General features: G+C 38.3%; 1 protein-coding gene across 1 annotated transcript in view; it reads right to left on the reverse strand.

Annotated features, from left to right (window-relative positions):
- The window catches only part of LOC126252561 (uncharacterized), a 261987-nt gene extending 248016 nt beyond the window's left edge, over nt 1–13971 (reverse strand). The window contains exons 1-3 of the mRNA XM_049953461.1: nt 13935–13971; nt 13424–13630; nt 7563–7676 (exon numbers count right to left, since the gene is read on the reverse strand). Coding sequence (XP_049809418.1) covers nt 7563–7676; nt 13424–13630; nt 13935–13971 — 358 coding nt within the window. The remainder of the gene's footprint in view (nt 1–7562; nt 7677–13423; nt 13631–13934) is intronic.
- Between the last annotated feature and the right edge of the window lie 2323 nt (nt 13972–16294).

Genomic DNA, 16294 nt, shown 5'->3' on the forward strand with positions numbered 1-16294 from the left:
GTCTCTTTGTCTGATAACCGGCACATCATGTTCCGTTGACGCCCGCACATTGGCGACATCATTTGTGATTTCGGTAGCAAAGGTATTGAATCAATAAGGACAGGGGTCTCATGCTCTTCTCAGATGAGAGCAGATTCAGTTTGCGTAGTGATTCTGGACATACCCCAATATGGTGACAGGTGACAATATGTAGCCCACCAAGGAACATTGTCGAACATGATAATTTGGTCATCCAGGTGTTACAATGTGAGGAGGCATAATGTTGCATGACATACTGACCTCCAAATCTTTCAATCTGGTACACTAAATCGCCAATGTTGTCCTTCTGTGGCCTATAACTAAAAGAGTGTCACAATGATCCCTCCACTGGCAAAAGATTCCAGTTTAGTCCCCCTTTCGAATATCTGGGGAGAGACTGTGAAGGGGGAGGTAAGAATGAGAAAAAGATGGAATAATCAATGAACACACTATAAATCATAGTATGGGATGTCAGAAGACTGAACATGATAGAGAAACTGGAAGATCTGAAAGAATAATTGCTATATTTATATATTTTTTTATGAATAGGAAGGTAGGACAGAAAGTGAGTAACCACAAACCATTCAGTGATAAGAGTTGTTCTCATCAGAATCAACAACAAACCAATGCTGACAACAATAGTTGAAGTATAGATGCCTACATCACTAGCAGAAAATGAAGCAATAGAGAAAGTATATGAAGATATTGAATGAGTAATTCAGTACTTAAAGGGAATTGAAAATCTAATAGTCATGGGGGTTTTAATGCAGTCAAAGGGAAAGCACGGGCAGCATAATTAAGAGTCAATGGGAATTCCCCTGTTAAACACAGAGGAGAGAACAGGTAGGTGGAAAGAGTACACTGAAGGCTTCTGGGAAGAGACAAATTGTCTGAAGACGTAACAGAAGCAGAAACTGAAATCAATATGAAAGAGACAGGGGATTCAGTATTAGAGTCAGAATTTAAAAGAGTTTTGGAGGACTTAAGATCAAATAAGGTAGAAGGGATACATAACATGCTGTTGGAGTTTCTAAGATCATTGGGGGAAGTGGTAACCAAATTACTTTTCAGTTTCAGGTGTAGAATCTATGAGTCAGGCAACATACGAGGGTAATCCCAAAAGTAAAGTCTCCATTTCTTTATAAGTACATAGACCTGTTTATTTCTATAATGGTTTATATCAGTTTACAGCTTGAACATTTAGCTATTTTTCTACATAATCACTATTTCTGTAATGCATTTTTGTAGATGCTGTGGCAGTTTTTTATGCCCATGTCATATCAGCTTCCCTCCATGCTGTTCAGAAAGTTGTGAACCTCTTCTTTCACCTCGTTGTCGGAGCTGAATAGCTTTCCGGCCAAATTTTCTTTTAATCTAGGGAATAGGTGATAGTCAATGGGTGCCAAGTCAGGACTATAGGGTGGGTGGGTGATTATGTTCCACTGAAACTGTTGCAGGAGAGCAACGGTTTGCCGAGCGATGTGTGGGCGAGTGTTGTCATGGAGAATGTGTATGCCCTTGCTCAACATTCCTCTTCTCCAGTTCTGAATTGCCCATTTGAGTTTCTTCAGAGTCTCACAGTACCTGTCAGTGTTAATTGTGGTCCCAGTGATCCACCTCCAATGACAAGGTGAAAGAAGAGGTTCATAACTTTGTAAACAGCATGGCAGCAAGCTGGTATGACATGGGCAAACAAAACCTGCCACAGCATCTACAAAAATGCATCGAAAGAAGTGGTGATTATGTTGAAAAATAGCTAAATGTTCAAGCTGTAAGCTGATGTAAACCATTGTAGAAATAAACAGGTCTAGGGTCTACTTACAAAAAAATAGGAGACCTTACTTTTGGGATTACCTTTGTACAATCAGCTTTTCAGAAAACCATCATCAATATAATTTCAAACATAGCAATAGCTGGTAATTGTAACTATTATACCATCAGCTTAACAACTCACGCATCCACCCTACTGACAAGAATAATATACAGAATAATAGAAGAGAAATCTGAGGACCTATTAGACAATGATCAATTTGGCTTTAGGAAAGGTACAGGGACTGGGGAGTCAGCCCTGAAATTACACTTGATGATGGAAACAAGACTGAAGAAATATCAAGACACGTTCACAGGAACTGTGATTTGGAAAGGGCATTCAGCAGTATGAAATGGTGAAAGATGTTCAAAATTCTGAGAAAAATAGCAGTAAGCTATAGGGAAAGATTGATAATATACAATATGTACAAGAATCAAGAGGGAATAATTAGACTAGAGGACCAAGGATGAAGTACTAAAATTCAAACAGATGTAAGCCAGGGATGCAGTCTTCCACCCCTACTGTTCATTCTATACATCGAAGAATCAGTGACAGAAATAAAATAAAGTTTCAAAAGTGGGAATAAAATTCATGGTGAAAGGATTTCAATAATCAGATTTCCTGGTAACATTGCTATGCCCCATGAAGGTAAAGAAGAATTACAGGATTTGTTGAATGGAATAAACAGTCTTACGTGTACAGATACAGACTGAGAATAAACCAAAGACAAAAGTAATGGAAATGAGAACAGCAAGAAGCTTAACATCATAATTCATGAGCATAAAGAAGATGAAATTAAGGAATTCAGATGCATAAGAAACAAAGTAACACATAGGAATGAGATTTTCACTCTTCAGCGGAGTGTGCACTGATATGAAACTTCCTGGCAGATTAAAACTGTGTGCCAGGCCGAGACTCAAACTTGGGACCTTTGCCATCTGCGGGCAAGTGCTCTACCAACTGAGCTACCCAAGCATGACTCATGCCCCATCCTCACAGCTTTACTTCTGCCAGTACCTTGTCTCCTACCTTCCAAACTTTACAGAGGCTCTCCTGCAAATCTTGCAGAACTAGCACTCCTGAAAGAAAGGATATTGTGGAGACATGGCTTAGCCACAGCCTGGGGGATGTTTCCAGAATGAGAGTTTCACTCTGCAGCAGAGAGTGTGCTGATATGAAACTTGCTGGCAGATTAAAACTGTGTGCCAGGCCGAGACTCGAACTCGGGACCTTTGCCTTTCGTGGGCAAGTGCTCTACCAACTGAGCTACCCAAGCACGACTCACGCCCCGTCCTCACAGCTTTACTTCTGCCAGTACCTCGTCTCCTACCTTCCAAACTTTACAGAAGCTCTCATGCGAACCTGGCAGAACTAGCACTTCTGAAAGAAAGGATATTGCAGAGACATGTCTTAGCCACAGCCTGGGAGATGTTTCCAGAACGAGATTTTCACTCTGATGGGGGGTGTGTGCTGATATGAAACTTCCTGGCAGATTAAAACTGTGTGCCGGGCCGAGACTCGAACTCGGGACCCTTGCCTTTCGTGGGCAAGTGCTCTACCAACTGAGCTACCCAAGCATGACTCACGCCCCATCCTCACAGCTTTACTTCTGCCGGTACCTAGTCTCCTACCTTCCAAACTTTACAGAAGCTCTCCTGCGAAACTGGCAGAACTAGCACTCCTGAAAGAAAGGATATAGCGGAGACATGGCTTAGCCACAGACTGGGGGATGTTTCCAGAACAAGATTTTCACTCTACAGTAAAGATAGGTCGTTGAATAGTACTAGACCAATTTACTTCAAATTTTTACATAATGCTCTAATAAACATTCGGGCAGACATAGGATATATATTTGTTTGACATAGATAATATGGTATAGAAAGGAGAAACATTGTTAGCAGAAACCTCAAAAAGTTCTTGACTGATTTCCTTAAAATCATTACTTGATACACTAATAAAAATTCAGATGGACAAAGGATACACATTTTTCAATATACAATAGACTCTTGACTATCCAGCTCATTACTACCTGGTTGCTACTCACCATATAACGGAGATGCTGAGTCGCAATAGGCACAACAAAAAGATTCACACAATTATAGCTATTGGCCATTAAGCCCTTTGTTTTCTCCATGATGAAATGAGAATTATCTTTTTGTAGGTACTGTACTTTTCCAAAGCTTTAGAAAGCAAGTGCCACCTACAAAACTGTGAGGCCCTTCAAAATGTATTGTGTGTCTTTTGTGCTTCTAGCACATCTAGAGTCACAATTATAAGGTACATACTATACTGTTAATATTTAATAAAGTAGCAGACCACTCTTCAACAAACAAGCCCTTTTCTAATGCCCACAAAGAACAACGAACAAACACAGACAGCAGCTCTGTTGCCAACCATGTGTTCTTTATTTCTTCAGCTGTATATCAGACTTCAAAAAGTGTGTGCATTGTCCAGTTGTTGTTTTGTGTGGCCCTTTATATTTAGAACCCAATACGGGTGACAAACAAAAAAGATTTCTAGTGACTATGAATCAGAAACTATATCGCTGTAACGTGACTGGATTGTGGGGATAGCAACCAAAACTATTGCTTTGGGATTAGGGGTGGGAAAAAATACTGTTTGAGAGTGGAAGAAAAATTGAGCAGAAATTGGAAAGTCGTGTGTGCCCCATGCTTGTGGAAGCAAAATACATTACTGTGAAAATCACCAAAACCTGTAGCTTTCAAAAATCTGAAAAATTAGAAATCACTGCCCTGACATTACATTCATCAAAAGAAAACATGGACGAATACGGAAATCTGCAATACCTGGTTCCAAAATAAATTTGTATCAGCTGTAGAGAAATATCTGAAAGATATCTCACAGATAATTTTTACTCAGATGCAGGGCGTTTAAAACATTAGATAATTTTTTTCTCCAGTATATATTCTATTTCCTCATAGGTAATTTTAAACAAAAATTGTACACACAGCTCTTATGGTTTCTTCCTCACAGTTGGTTTTAACAGAAAATAGGAAAGTTGTTTTTATGACTGTTGTACTACCACAAAATCTTAACTTTGCAATCCTACACATTCACAGATTAAAAGGATGCAAAATACTGTCTTTGAAGTTACTATTATCATAGATCCAGCAGATTGAAAGGTTTTTCTCATACCCCATTTATCAACAATTTCAACCAATTTACTCATTCATTTTTAGCAATTTCAATTCCCAATACAATTATCACTTGCAGTAACAGTACACAAGGCTCAAGGTCAGAGAGAGGGGGAAGAGAGATGGTCAGAGAGAAAAGGGGGAGGGAGGCAATGGGGACAGAGAGGGGAAAGGAGGAGATGGAAGAGGGAGGGGAAAGACAGAGATGGAGAGAGAAGAGGAGCTGGTATTGTTGATTATTTGTAACTGAATGTGCAACTACACCAAGATTCATGACCAACACGGGTACTGAAATCTGTACCCACTTCAGACTGCCTACAATAATGTACTACTGATGACAATTACCCATTTACTGCAAATGGGTCAGCTATAAAGAAATATGGTCATCATCTGCTGCATGTCCTCCTTGTGTTTGAAGAACACAAATAGGCATAGCAACAGTCTTGAAGCCCCTCAATTCTTAACAGTTCATTGAGTCACTTAGCCTCCAGTTGTGGCAAGCAGTTGACCAAAATGTGCTTAATAGCATTGTATTTGACCGTGAGTGGTTGTTGGTGACACTAGAATATTTTGTGACTCTGTGAACAAGTATACATTAAGAGGAGAAATTATGTAGCTATCTTTTGTTTCATCTTCTGTCATTCATCCAAGGATAAATTCACTTTCTAATTGTGTGAACCATAATATGATATTTTCTTGTTGAAAGCGTGGTGGTTTCATAGCTATAGGAGTGATTATGAGGTGTCACCTAGAGATTGCGGTGTCACGCAAACACAGCAACACGAGTTGATACCACAGACACTATCAAGGGTTTTCTGCAATCTGCATCAACCAATGGAAGGACCTCCTGAAGACTATTCCTTGCTCTCAGCATAGCAGCACCCTCTCACTGAGGTCAGTATAGTGCTGAGCATGTAAGAGCTCAGCCCAATTCAAGACATCACCTACGGCAGCCAACATCATCATGTAGAACAGTGAGTTAAAGTTTCTGATGAAATGTACTTATGTAAATGTTGCATTCTGTACTGTGCAAGAACAGCTTTGTTAATCTGTGCATCAAGTGATGCTTTCACAGTCAATGACATTTGTAGTAAATTCTCAAGCTGTCCTGTGGCAAAGACTGTGTCAAACCATAATATGAGATTTTCTTTCTGAAGGAGTGGTGGTTTCATTGTTTCCAGTAGCTGCTCCATAATTTCACCCATAACAAAGCAAGGACAAAGAATAGTTAGTCTACAGATCACAATTAGAGGCACACTTGCTGCCTGCATAATAATAGTTGTAGAATGTAGAACTTACTTTTTGTCCACTGTTGGTCCCAACGTGTACAAACTTTGTGTTAAACATTGCACAGAAACTGTTCCTGAGAAAGTCACACATGGCACCATTGTGATATTGTTAGATGACTATTTTGACATCAAAGGCCACGTAGCAGCTGCTAGGTTTAAATTTTTTTGTCCGAAGAAGCAGTCTGCTCAGACAGTCAGACAGTAGACAGTAGAACTCAGAGCTCTCACCAGACATTGCAAGTTTAAATGTTCATGTGGCATAATGATGTGAAGTAATTGTAAGCGATGCTATTATGCAGAATCTATCCAACGAATACATTCACACTGCATCTCTAAAACTGTCAGGTCCTGATTTAAAACCAGTACTATCTGTTGTGGAATCTCAAACAATTGTGGACTCAGCAGAGATTGATTTTGAGGCTCATTGTATTTCTTTTGTTCATAGTGCACCAGACACTCGGTACCATATAAATCATAGTGTTCAAGTAATTAACAATAGTGTTCAGACAAACAGTAAGAACAGTAGAAGTAACAACTTTCAGTCTTGTAGCAAATGGAGAGAGTTACAAAACTCCAGGAAAAAATCATTGCCTGTGTTTTTCAAGGCACGATTGTAAGTATTGTCCATGCCATAACATTGGTTGCTTTCTGTGTGGACATGAAGGCCACAATGATACTGTAAGTTTACATGGCAAGCAGGGCAAAGGTGATAGTCACCACTGTTCTAGTGCCTTGCGGGCACAGCTTCACTGTCAACAATTGTTCACAATGCAGGTGATGTCACTCATTCAGGCACAAGCTGAACCAAATATTTCTCCACTGCAAAATTCTTTCAGTGCTATACACAGACAGGCGCACAAGCTGAACCAAATATTTCTCCACTGCAAAATTCTTTCAGTGCTATACACAGACAGGCAAACCAACTTTTTGTGGAACGCAAGACAAGAAAGTTGCAATTGGTCACTGGTGCTGTTGTTTCCTGATAAATAAAGATACTTAGCCCTCCACTACAGCAGACTACTTCTACGTTATTTGACCATGGCTGACAAGAAACTTCAGTCCTTGGTGTGTGTAGTTTGCCAGCAACTTTCCAGGGAGTGACAAAGTATGTATCATTTCATGTACTCAGTTCTGAAAACAGTACAAACATATTTTGCTTATAGTTATTTGATTTGTTCAGCTTGTGCATTCAGAACAATGTGTTAATAATCTGAACAGCATTTCAGTAATAAGAAACCTGCCATAGCACAACAAGAGCAGCTAATATTTTATAATTTATAATGTTATTACCTGTAACAGTAACAATTAAGGAACCTGAATAGGTGCCAGTTGAGTTTGTTGCCATAAGAGCCCAATTTCCACTTTGTTCTTTCTGTAGTTGAGTTGCTCTCACTCCACATTCACCTATTACAAGCAAGTAGAAAAATTAGTTGTCTTATGAAAAAAATAAGTACCATATATCATAATATATTTACTTTTAATAACTGTTTGCTAGCACCTTGACATCTAGCATTTACACAAAGATTTTTTTATAAAGTATCTGATGAAATATAATGTTTCTTTCCTGACTCAGTTCAGTGTCAATATGAATTCCTTGAACTTTGATACATTTATTTTCTGTATTCTTAGATAAACCTAAAAGTAGCTGCCATGCTCTGTTTGGATTAAAAACAAGTTTTTTGGCTGCAAACCACTTTAATGCAAAGTTAGGTGTTTTCCCTGTATTCTTGTCAAGAGTTCCAAAGTTATAATGCAAAGCAGTTGAAGTTTAAGTAGCAGCATAGTAAACTCATGCTCATAAATTAAGGATAATGCTGATACATGTTGAAACAACGCTCTGGTGGGTGGTTTGTGGGTTTAAATCATTTTGGAGTATGACCATGCAGTGCATTTGACCTGCGGTCTTTGCACGGTGGCCCTGAAATCAGTCCAGATACACAGAGGTGTGTTGGTGCATGTCAGAGTACGGTGCAGCGAGTAAGTGTGCAGCCATTTTCAGATGTGCTAATGGTGACCGTGTGTTGAAAATGGCTCAAAGAACACATATTGATGACTTTATGAGGGGTAGAATATTAGGGTGACTGGAGGCTGGTCAAACACATCAGGTCGTAGCACAGGCCCTCCGTGTGCCACAAAGTGTGATCTCAAGATCATGGCAATGATTCCAGCAGACAGGAAACATGTCCAGGCACTACAGTATGGGATGTCCACAGTGTACAACACCACAGGAAGACCAATATCTCACCATCAGTGCCCACAGACGGCCATGGAATGCTGCAGGTAGCCTTGCTCGGGACCTTACCACAGCCACTGGAACAGTTGTCTCCAGACACATAGTCTACAGACGACTGAACAACATGGTTTATTCGGCCAGAGACCTGCAAGGTGCATTCCACTGATCCTTGGTCACTGGAGAGCCCATAAAGCCTCATGTCAAGAACACAGCACATGGTCATTGGAACAGAGGTCCCAGGTATGTTCATGGACAAGTCCAGGTATAGTCTGAACAGCAATTCTCACTGGGTTTTCATCTGGTGTGAACAAGGATCCAGATACCAACCCCTTAATTTCCTAGAAAGGGACCTGTATGGAGGTTGTGGTTTGATGGTGTTGGTTGGGATTGTGATTGGTGCACATACACCCCAGCATGTCTTTGACAGAGGAACTCTAACAGATCAGGTGTATTGGGCATCATTTTGCACCAGTATGTCCGCCTTTTCACAGGTGCAGTGGGTCCTACCTTCCTCCTGATGGATGATAATTCACGGCCCCACCAAGCTGCCATTGTGGAGGAGTACCTTGAAACAGAAGATATCAGGCGAATGGGAGTGGCCTGCCTGTTTGACAGATCTAAACCACACTGAGCACATCTGGGATGCTCTCGGTCGATGTTTTGCTGCACTTCTTCAAACACCTACGACACTTCAGGAGCTCCGACAGGCGCTGGTGCAAGAATGGGAGGCTATACCCCAGCAGCTGCTCGACCACTTGATCCAGAGTATGCCAACCTGTTGTGCGGCCTGTGTATATGTGCATGGTGATTATATCCCATATTGATGTTGGGGTACATGTGCAGGGAACAGTGGCGTTTTGTAGCATATGTGTTTTGGGATGGTTTTTTCAACTTATCACCAATACCATGGACTTACAGATCTGTGTTGTGTGTGTTCCCTATGTGCCTATGCTATTAGCACCAGTTTTGTGTAGTGGCACATTGTGTGGTGCCACATTCTGCAATTATCCTTAATTTATGAGCATGAGTGTAGATAACAGACTGTAACACACAATGGAGCAGGTAATTGGCAGCCACATTGAAACAGAAGCAGGCAATGGCAGAGCCCTGTGGAAGACCAGCATTAACTTTTACTTAGGAGGGAATGTCTATTTCTAAGACAAACAGGGTTCAGTTTTTAACAGGAGGAAATTACTGCTAATGTAGATGTGTGTACACCAAAAAACTACAATATGTTGAAAGGAATGTAGTAAATCTACTTGGATCATATAATAAAGTGCTACCATCTTCTAATTTTCAAAATCTGTTAAAATATTATCACTGACTTTCAGAACAGGTTCTAAAGTATTTTAACTTGGTCAAAAGCCAAACTGAGTGTTGTAAAGAAGGTCATGATCATCTTTCCTTTTTTCTTCAAAATTATTTCTTAATTGCACTTCACGAGCGATTCAAATATTTTTTGAAGTACTAACATGACAGATACTGACCAGTAGCCCTGGGGGCATTGTTTGTCACCCTTTTTGAATACTGGGACAATTTTTGAGATTTTGAGTAAATCCAGAAAAACTTCATGCTCTTGACATTTATTAAAAATTGAATGGCCTACTTAATAGGTGATTTGTTCTTTTAATATATAATTAGACAAACATTGCACTCCATACTTTTGCAATGATCATACTTAAAATGCTGATTGCCATGTGATTGCTGGTGGACACACAGGAGGTTCACACCTGATGCAATGTGCCCACTGGTGTCGACATGCTTCACTATGTTTAGTACAGTATGCAGTGCAGTACTGTGCATTTATTTGTATTTCATGATTGAGCTGACACCACTGTACAGGAAATCAGGTACAATATCTTGATCAACACTTTGAAATTGGTTTCTTGCAACTTTACACGCCACCCGAAAGATATACTGTGATTAACATTGTAGAGCATGTGGCCACTGCTGGCCGCACAGGATTCAACAGGTTAATAATGTGGTGCATGGAACACAAAAAATGAATGAGTGAATGAACGAATAATTATAAAAGCAATGAATAGACAATGTTCTCTCTGGTTACAACAAGAAACAGTACCTAAAATCTGACAAAATGTATATATTCATTTTTTGTGAGCAGTAACCTTACCTTTCTTGTCACTTATTTTCCATTTTATCCTTTATGGGATGGAGGTTGTCCCATAAACATCCCACAAAGGATAAAATGAGGAATAAGTGACAAGAAACTTATAGTATGTGGGAAAAGATATGGTTGTAACTTTTTAAATGACAGGATTTCGAGTTATCTCTGGCACATTCCAAGCAACAGAAAATACAGATTTGGTGTTAAATCAGATAATTACCAGAAAGAATGGCTAAGGTTCTATCAAATTTAACTTTTGAGGAGTTCAAACATCAGAAGAGACAGTCATTGTGGCTTTTTATCAATGTGTTCATTATACGAACAAGCAATAAGATGAAGTTACTTGTTCACGCTGTGACTAATGAATTTCATGTATAATATTAAGAGAATGTGAAACAATATTAGATCCAATTTTATACTGTGCCACTCATTTACAATTTATGATAATAATATATGCCATAACACTATTTTTTAAACACTGTGTTAGTTCTTTGCCAAGCTTATGCTACATATACATAGCTCTAGGCACACAGTGTTCCCAAACACTTAATGATATTCAGTACATACAGATTTACAGAATATAATACAGGTGTCCCAGAAATGTTGTGGAAAACGTCAAGGGGTTGTAGAGAGTGTCTTGAGAAACAAATCAAGGATAGGAACCCTTGTCTGGAAACGTCATCATTCTAAAATCTCCAGCGTTTTCCAGAATACAGGAGAAAAATAAACTGCAGATGGAAACCCATGGCTGAAGCCATTATCCACCATGGAAACAGAGCTTTGCATTTGTATGAGACAAGGCCTTTCTATGCAGGAGCTAGCTCCATCTTCTTCATGATGATCAAGTAATCAGTTGTGAGCACTGATTAACAAACAACATTGTGAGCTGTTCTATCTATGGTCCGTCAGCATACAAAGTCACATTTGCTGCTGAAAGGGTGGCCTCATAGCTGGCACCGGTGCTTATAACATTGGCACACTGCAACGCTGTTAGATGATGTCTGGACACAGGTTCCTATCGTCGATATGTTACTTAAGACATCCTCTACGACCCCTCAAAATTTGTCACATTTCTGGGACACCTTGTATTATATTCTGTAAATCAGTATGTACTGAATATCATTGTGTGCTTTGAAACATTGTGTGGCAAGAGGACCAGAGATAGTGATCAGGTGTGCATGAGATGTGCCTGCTTCTGTGAGTTTTCTTTCTTTCCTGAAGAAGGCTTTGGCTGAAAGCTTAGTGTAATAGTTTTTTCATTGTGCATGTCTGTAACTCAATGTGTCATCTTTATGGTGAATAGCAATCTATCCTTTTCATAACTGTTGATATTCAAACCTAGACTTTCCATTGTTTGTTTTATATATAGTTATGTGTAGTGTATAGTGGTCTATAGCTCGTAGCGCATAATTACTTGTCTCATGTTACAAGCATGTACTTCATAAAATGTAATTTACAGCAACATGTGACAGTATTAGGAGTACCCATTTGTTCAATCTACGTTTTGCTTTGCAGGTATTAGTCTGTTCATTTATTTTCATGATGCAGTATCTGTCTGCTCATTTTGTAATTTTCATGACCATCAGTTTGTTCACTTACATTTTACGTAAAAAAGTTTTCAAGACACAGATGCATACAAATGTCATACATAAGCATTTTTGCATTTGTTTTATAGTTATGTTCAAAAAATGTGAACAAAAAATATTTTCATTTGTTTGCTAATGTAACATATTAAATAATGATATAAAAATTGAAAATTTTTCAATAAAATCGTTGTGTTAAAATCAAATATGTTATTGTATACAAAAATCATTGAAGGTTCATTCATCATGTCTTTGCAATAAAATCTTATTGGTTTTATTTAATGTGGCATGAGCCCTGAGAAAATATAATTGTTTGCTATACCTATAGTTTTCATGTCATCTTGGGTGGTCGCATATCATTTGTGCAACACAAGTTGTGAAGTCAAAATCTGAGTCAGTTGCAACAATTGTTATGAAAAGTCATGACTGAACCATGGTGTGGCTGCAAGAGATGTATTTGAAAGAACAGAAATAAATGTTGTATTTGTTGTGAATTCAGCAAGAAATTGTGCTCATTATTTAAACCTGGAATATGTGCAAAGCATTAGGTGTGTGAATTTACTGAAACAGCTGAGATACCTGAAGAAGCTGTGCAATAACAACTGGTTACAACTATCATCAGTAACGAAATAACACAGGTAAGTGAAAGTTTAACTGCATTGACGATCATCAATCAGTTTTTTTTAAATGTGCAAAACATCTATTTAGTGCAAGACTTCGCCCATCTGTTAATGTTTCATGCTTAAATAAGAGCAAGTTAAGTTAAAGCCATTAAAATCAAAGTCACAAAGTTAGTATCTGTAAAATAACACTGCATTTAAAGTATGTATCAAGACACAATAGAAACAAGACACAAAATCATTATTAAAGATAAGAGATGAATACTGGTGAATACTGCAGCAGTCCTCACAAAAATAATTATAAATGTCCTCTTTCTTCATTCTGTTATATTTCTGGGCATAATTTATCAGTAGTGCTGTTTGTCATAGAGCCACTCATCGCAGGCAATGTGTTCTGTCTCTCACATCATTTCTAATATATATCTACATATATTTTTACAGGATCTGCCATAATCATTTTTCTAATTATAGTTTTCTGTGTTACTTTAATCGCTATAGAGCACACACATCATTTGTAATATAATAGAGTCAAAAGCAACACAAAAGTATCCTATTTTAATCAAATATTTCTGAATAAATGATGAACTTACCAGATTCTAAACCACCACCAAAATATTCATATCCTCCAGTTTTTTCTATTTGCTCTGCTTCTAACAGAGGAATTACGTTTCCTGTCACATTAACCACACATCCTTGCAGATTAACAATTGGATCCACAATTTTTAAATAAAAATCCTGTCCTGCAGCATATTTTACTGGATAGGTTGGAAACACTGTAACCTTGGCTGAAATTGCACCTGTGATAATTACAAGAAAATCACAGTACTTCATTATTACAAACCACACTAGTGTAATTCTATAATTATAAAATGATGTTAATTACATATGAAAACAAAAATAGCTCCACAAATAAAAACAATTTTGAACTAGCAAGTCCTCATGAAAAAAATACAGATAAACAAACTATATGTGGCCAACATGGATAGATCATCAACAGACTGAATTTTCAGCTTTGGAACTATAAACTGTTTCCTCCACAGAAATGAAAGAAAAGAATTAAATTGCAGGGAATACTTTCTCTGGTGAGATTTAGTTACTTACAAGAACTGCTGTGAACTGTTTCTACAATGTCTAACATGTTAACTGTTGTTCACATGGAGAAAAATCCTTCTGTTAAGAAGGAAAAGTTTTGACTTGGTCTTTTTATACTCTCTCAAATTCTTCTCCCGGTATCATATCTCCCAACTAATCTTTATTCACTTCTTTTTCTGACTTCAAATTCAGTTCTCCTATGTGGCCCTTCTACATATTTCTTTCACCTTTCAACCCTACCTTCTTTGCTTAATACTGGCTTTCCATTTGAACTCTTGGTATTCATACAACTGCTTCTGTTTTCTCAAAAAAATTATTTAATTTTCTTTTAGGTGACATCTAACAGGAAAGCTCTAAATGCTTCTACAAATTTGCATTTGTCCTCTGCCATACCTGCTTAGCCATTTTGCACTTTCTATCAGTCTCATTAGTCTGTACTCCCTTCTGCTTGCTTGATTTGCTGCATTTTTATATTTTCTCCTTTTGTCAACTAAATTCAAAATCTATCTAAAGTTGTCAACTGGGGTTTGTGTGTACCTTTTGATACTTTGCTGCCTCCATTGCCTCATCTCTCAAACAAGCTATTTACCATCTATTGCTAAACTGCTACATTTCTGAAAAGCATTTGACTCAGTACGACATTTACATTTACAATTATTGTCAAAAGTGTGATCATATGGGGTATCGAGCTAAATTTGTAACTGGATTGAGGACTTTTTGGCAGGGAGGACACAGAATGTTATCTTGGATGGAGTGTTGATGACAGATGTAGAAGTAAATTCAGATGTGCACCAGGGAAGTATTGAGCCTCTTGCTGTTTATGTTTTATATGAATGACCTTGCAGGCAATATTACTAGTAACCTCAGACTTTTCTGCTGATGAGGCTATTGTAATGAAGTACTGTGTGGAGGAAACTGCATAAACACGCATTCACATCTTCATAAGGTTTCAAAGTAGTGCAAAGATTGGCAACTTCCTGCAAAAGTTCAGAAATGTAAAATTGTGCACTTCTCAAAATGGAAGAATGTAGTACTGCATGATTACAGCATCAATGATTCACAACTGTAAGTAGAAAACTGATACAAATACCTGCTTATAACAAGTTGTAGGGATATGAAATGATCATATAGGTTCAGTCATAGGTAAAGTAGGTGGTACACTTCAGTTCATGGGTAGAATACTAGGGAAAATGCTATCAGTCTACAAAGGACACTGCTTAAAAATCACTTTTGCAGTCCATACTAAATAGGTCTAACAGTAGATATTGAATGTATAGAGAGAAGGGCAGCATGAATGCTCAGGGTTTGTTTTACCTATGGCAGAATGTCACAGAGATGCTGAAGAAACTGAACTGACACATACTTGAAGAGGCAAACAGTCCCAAGAAAGTCTACTTGCAGAGTTTCAAGGACAAGCTTTAAATGATGAATCTAGAAATATACTATAACCCTCTTCATATTACTGCTGTGGAGATCGTGAGGACAGGATTAGTTTAATTACAGTGTGCACGGAGACATTTAAACAGTCACTCTTCGCACACTCCACATATGAATGGAACTGGTAAAAGCCCTAATAATATATACGTAATTACAGTGTGCACGGAGACATTTAAACAGTCACTCTTCGCACACTCCACATATGAGTGGAACTGGTAAAAGCCCTAATAATATATACAATGGGAAGTATACTCTGCCATACACTTCACAATGGTTTTCAGAGTATGTATGTAGATAGCATTGCTTCATCCTGCTGTTTAATGCTCCCTTTAAAATTCTCATTAATGTCTAGTCCTTTCAACCCAGGTCCCATCTCCTTAATTTACTACATCAGTGTCATTTCTTCAGATTTAATCTGCAGTTAATAACCAATAAATTATGGTCAGAGTCCACATCTGCCCATGGAAATGTTTTGAAGTTCAAAATTTGGTTTGGAAATCTCTGTCTTACATTATACACTGAAGTACCAAAGAAACTGGTATAGGCATGTGTATTCAATTTCAGAGATAAGTAAACAGGCAGAATATGGTGCTGGGGTTGGCAGCATCTATATAAGACAACAAGTGCCAGCAGGTTATCAAGATTTAGATGAGTCTGAAAATGCTGTTTTAGTCAGCACACAAGCGATTGGGCACAGCATCTCTGAGGTAGCAATGAAGTGGGATTTTCCCAAACAACCATTTCACGAGTGTACCGTGAACATCAGGAATCCAGTAAAACATCTAATCTCCGACATTGCTGCAGCTGGAAAAAGATCCTGCAAAAACAGGACTGAAGAGAATCATTCAATGTGACAAAAGTGCAACCCTTCTGAAATTGCAGCAGATTTCAATGCTGGGTCATCAACAAGTGACAGCATATGAACCATTCAA

This window comes from Schistocerca nitens, chromosome 4 (assembly GCF_023898315.1).
Source record: "Schistocerca nitens isolate TAMUIC-IGC-003100 chromosome 4, iqSchNite1.1, whole genome shotgun sequence".
NCBI classification, from domain to species: domain Eukaryota; kingdom Metazoa; phylum Arthropoda; class Insecta; order Orthoptera; family Acrididae; genus Schistocerca; species Schistocerca nitens.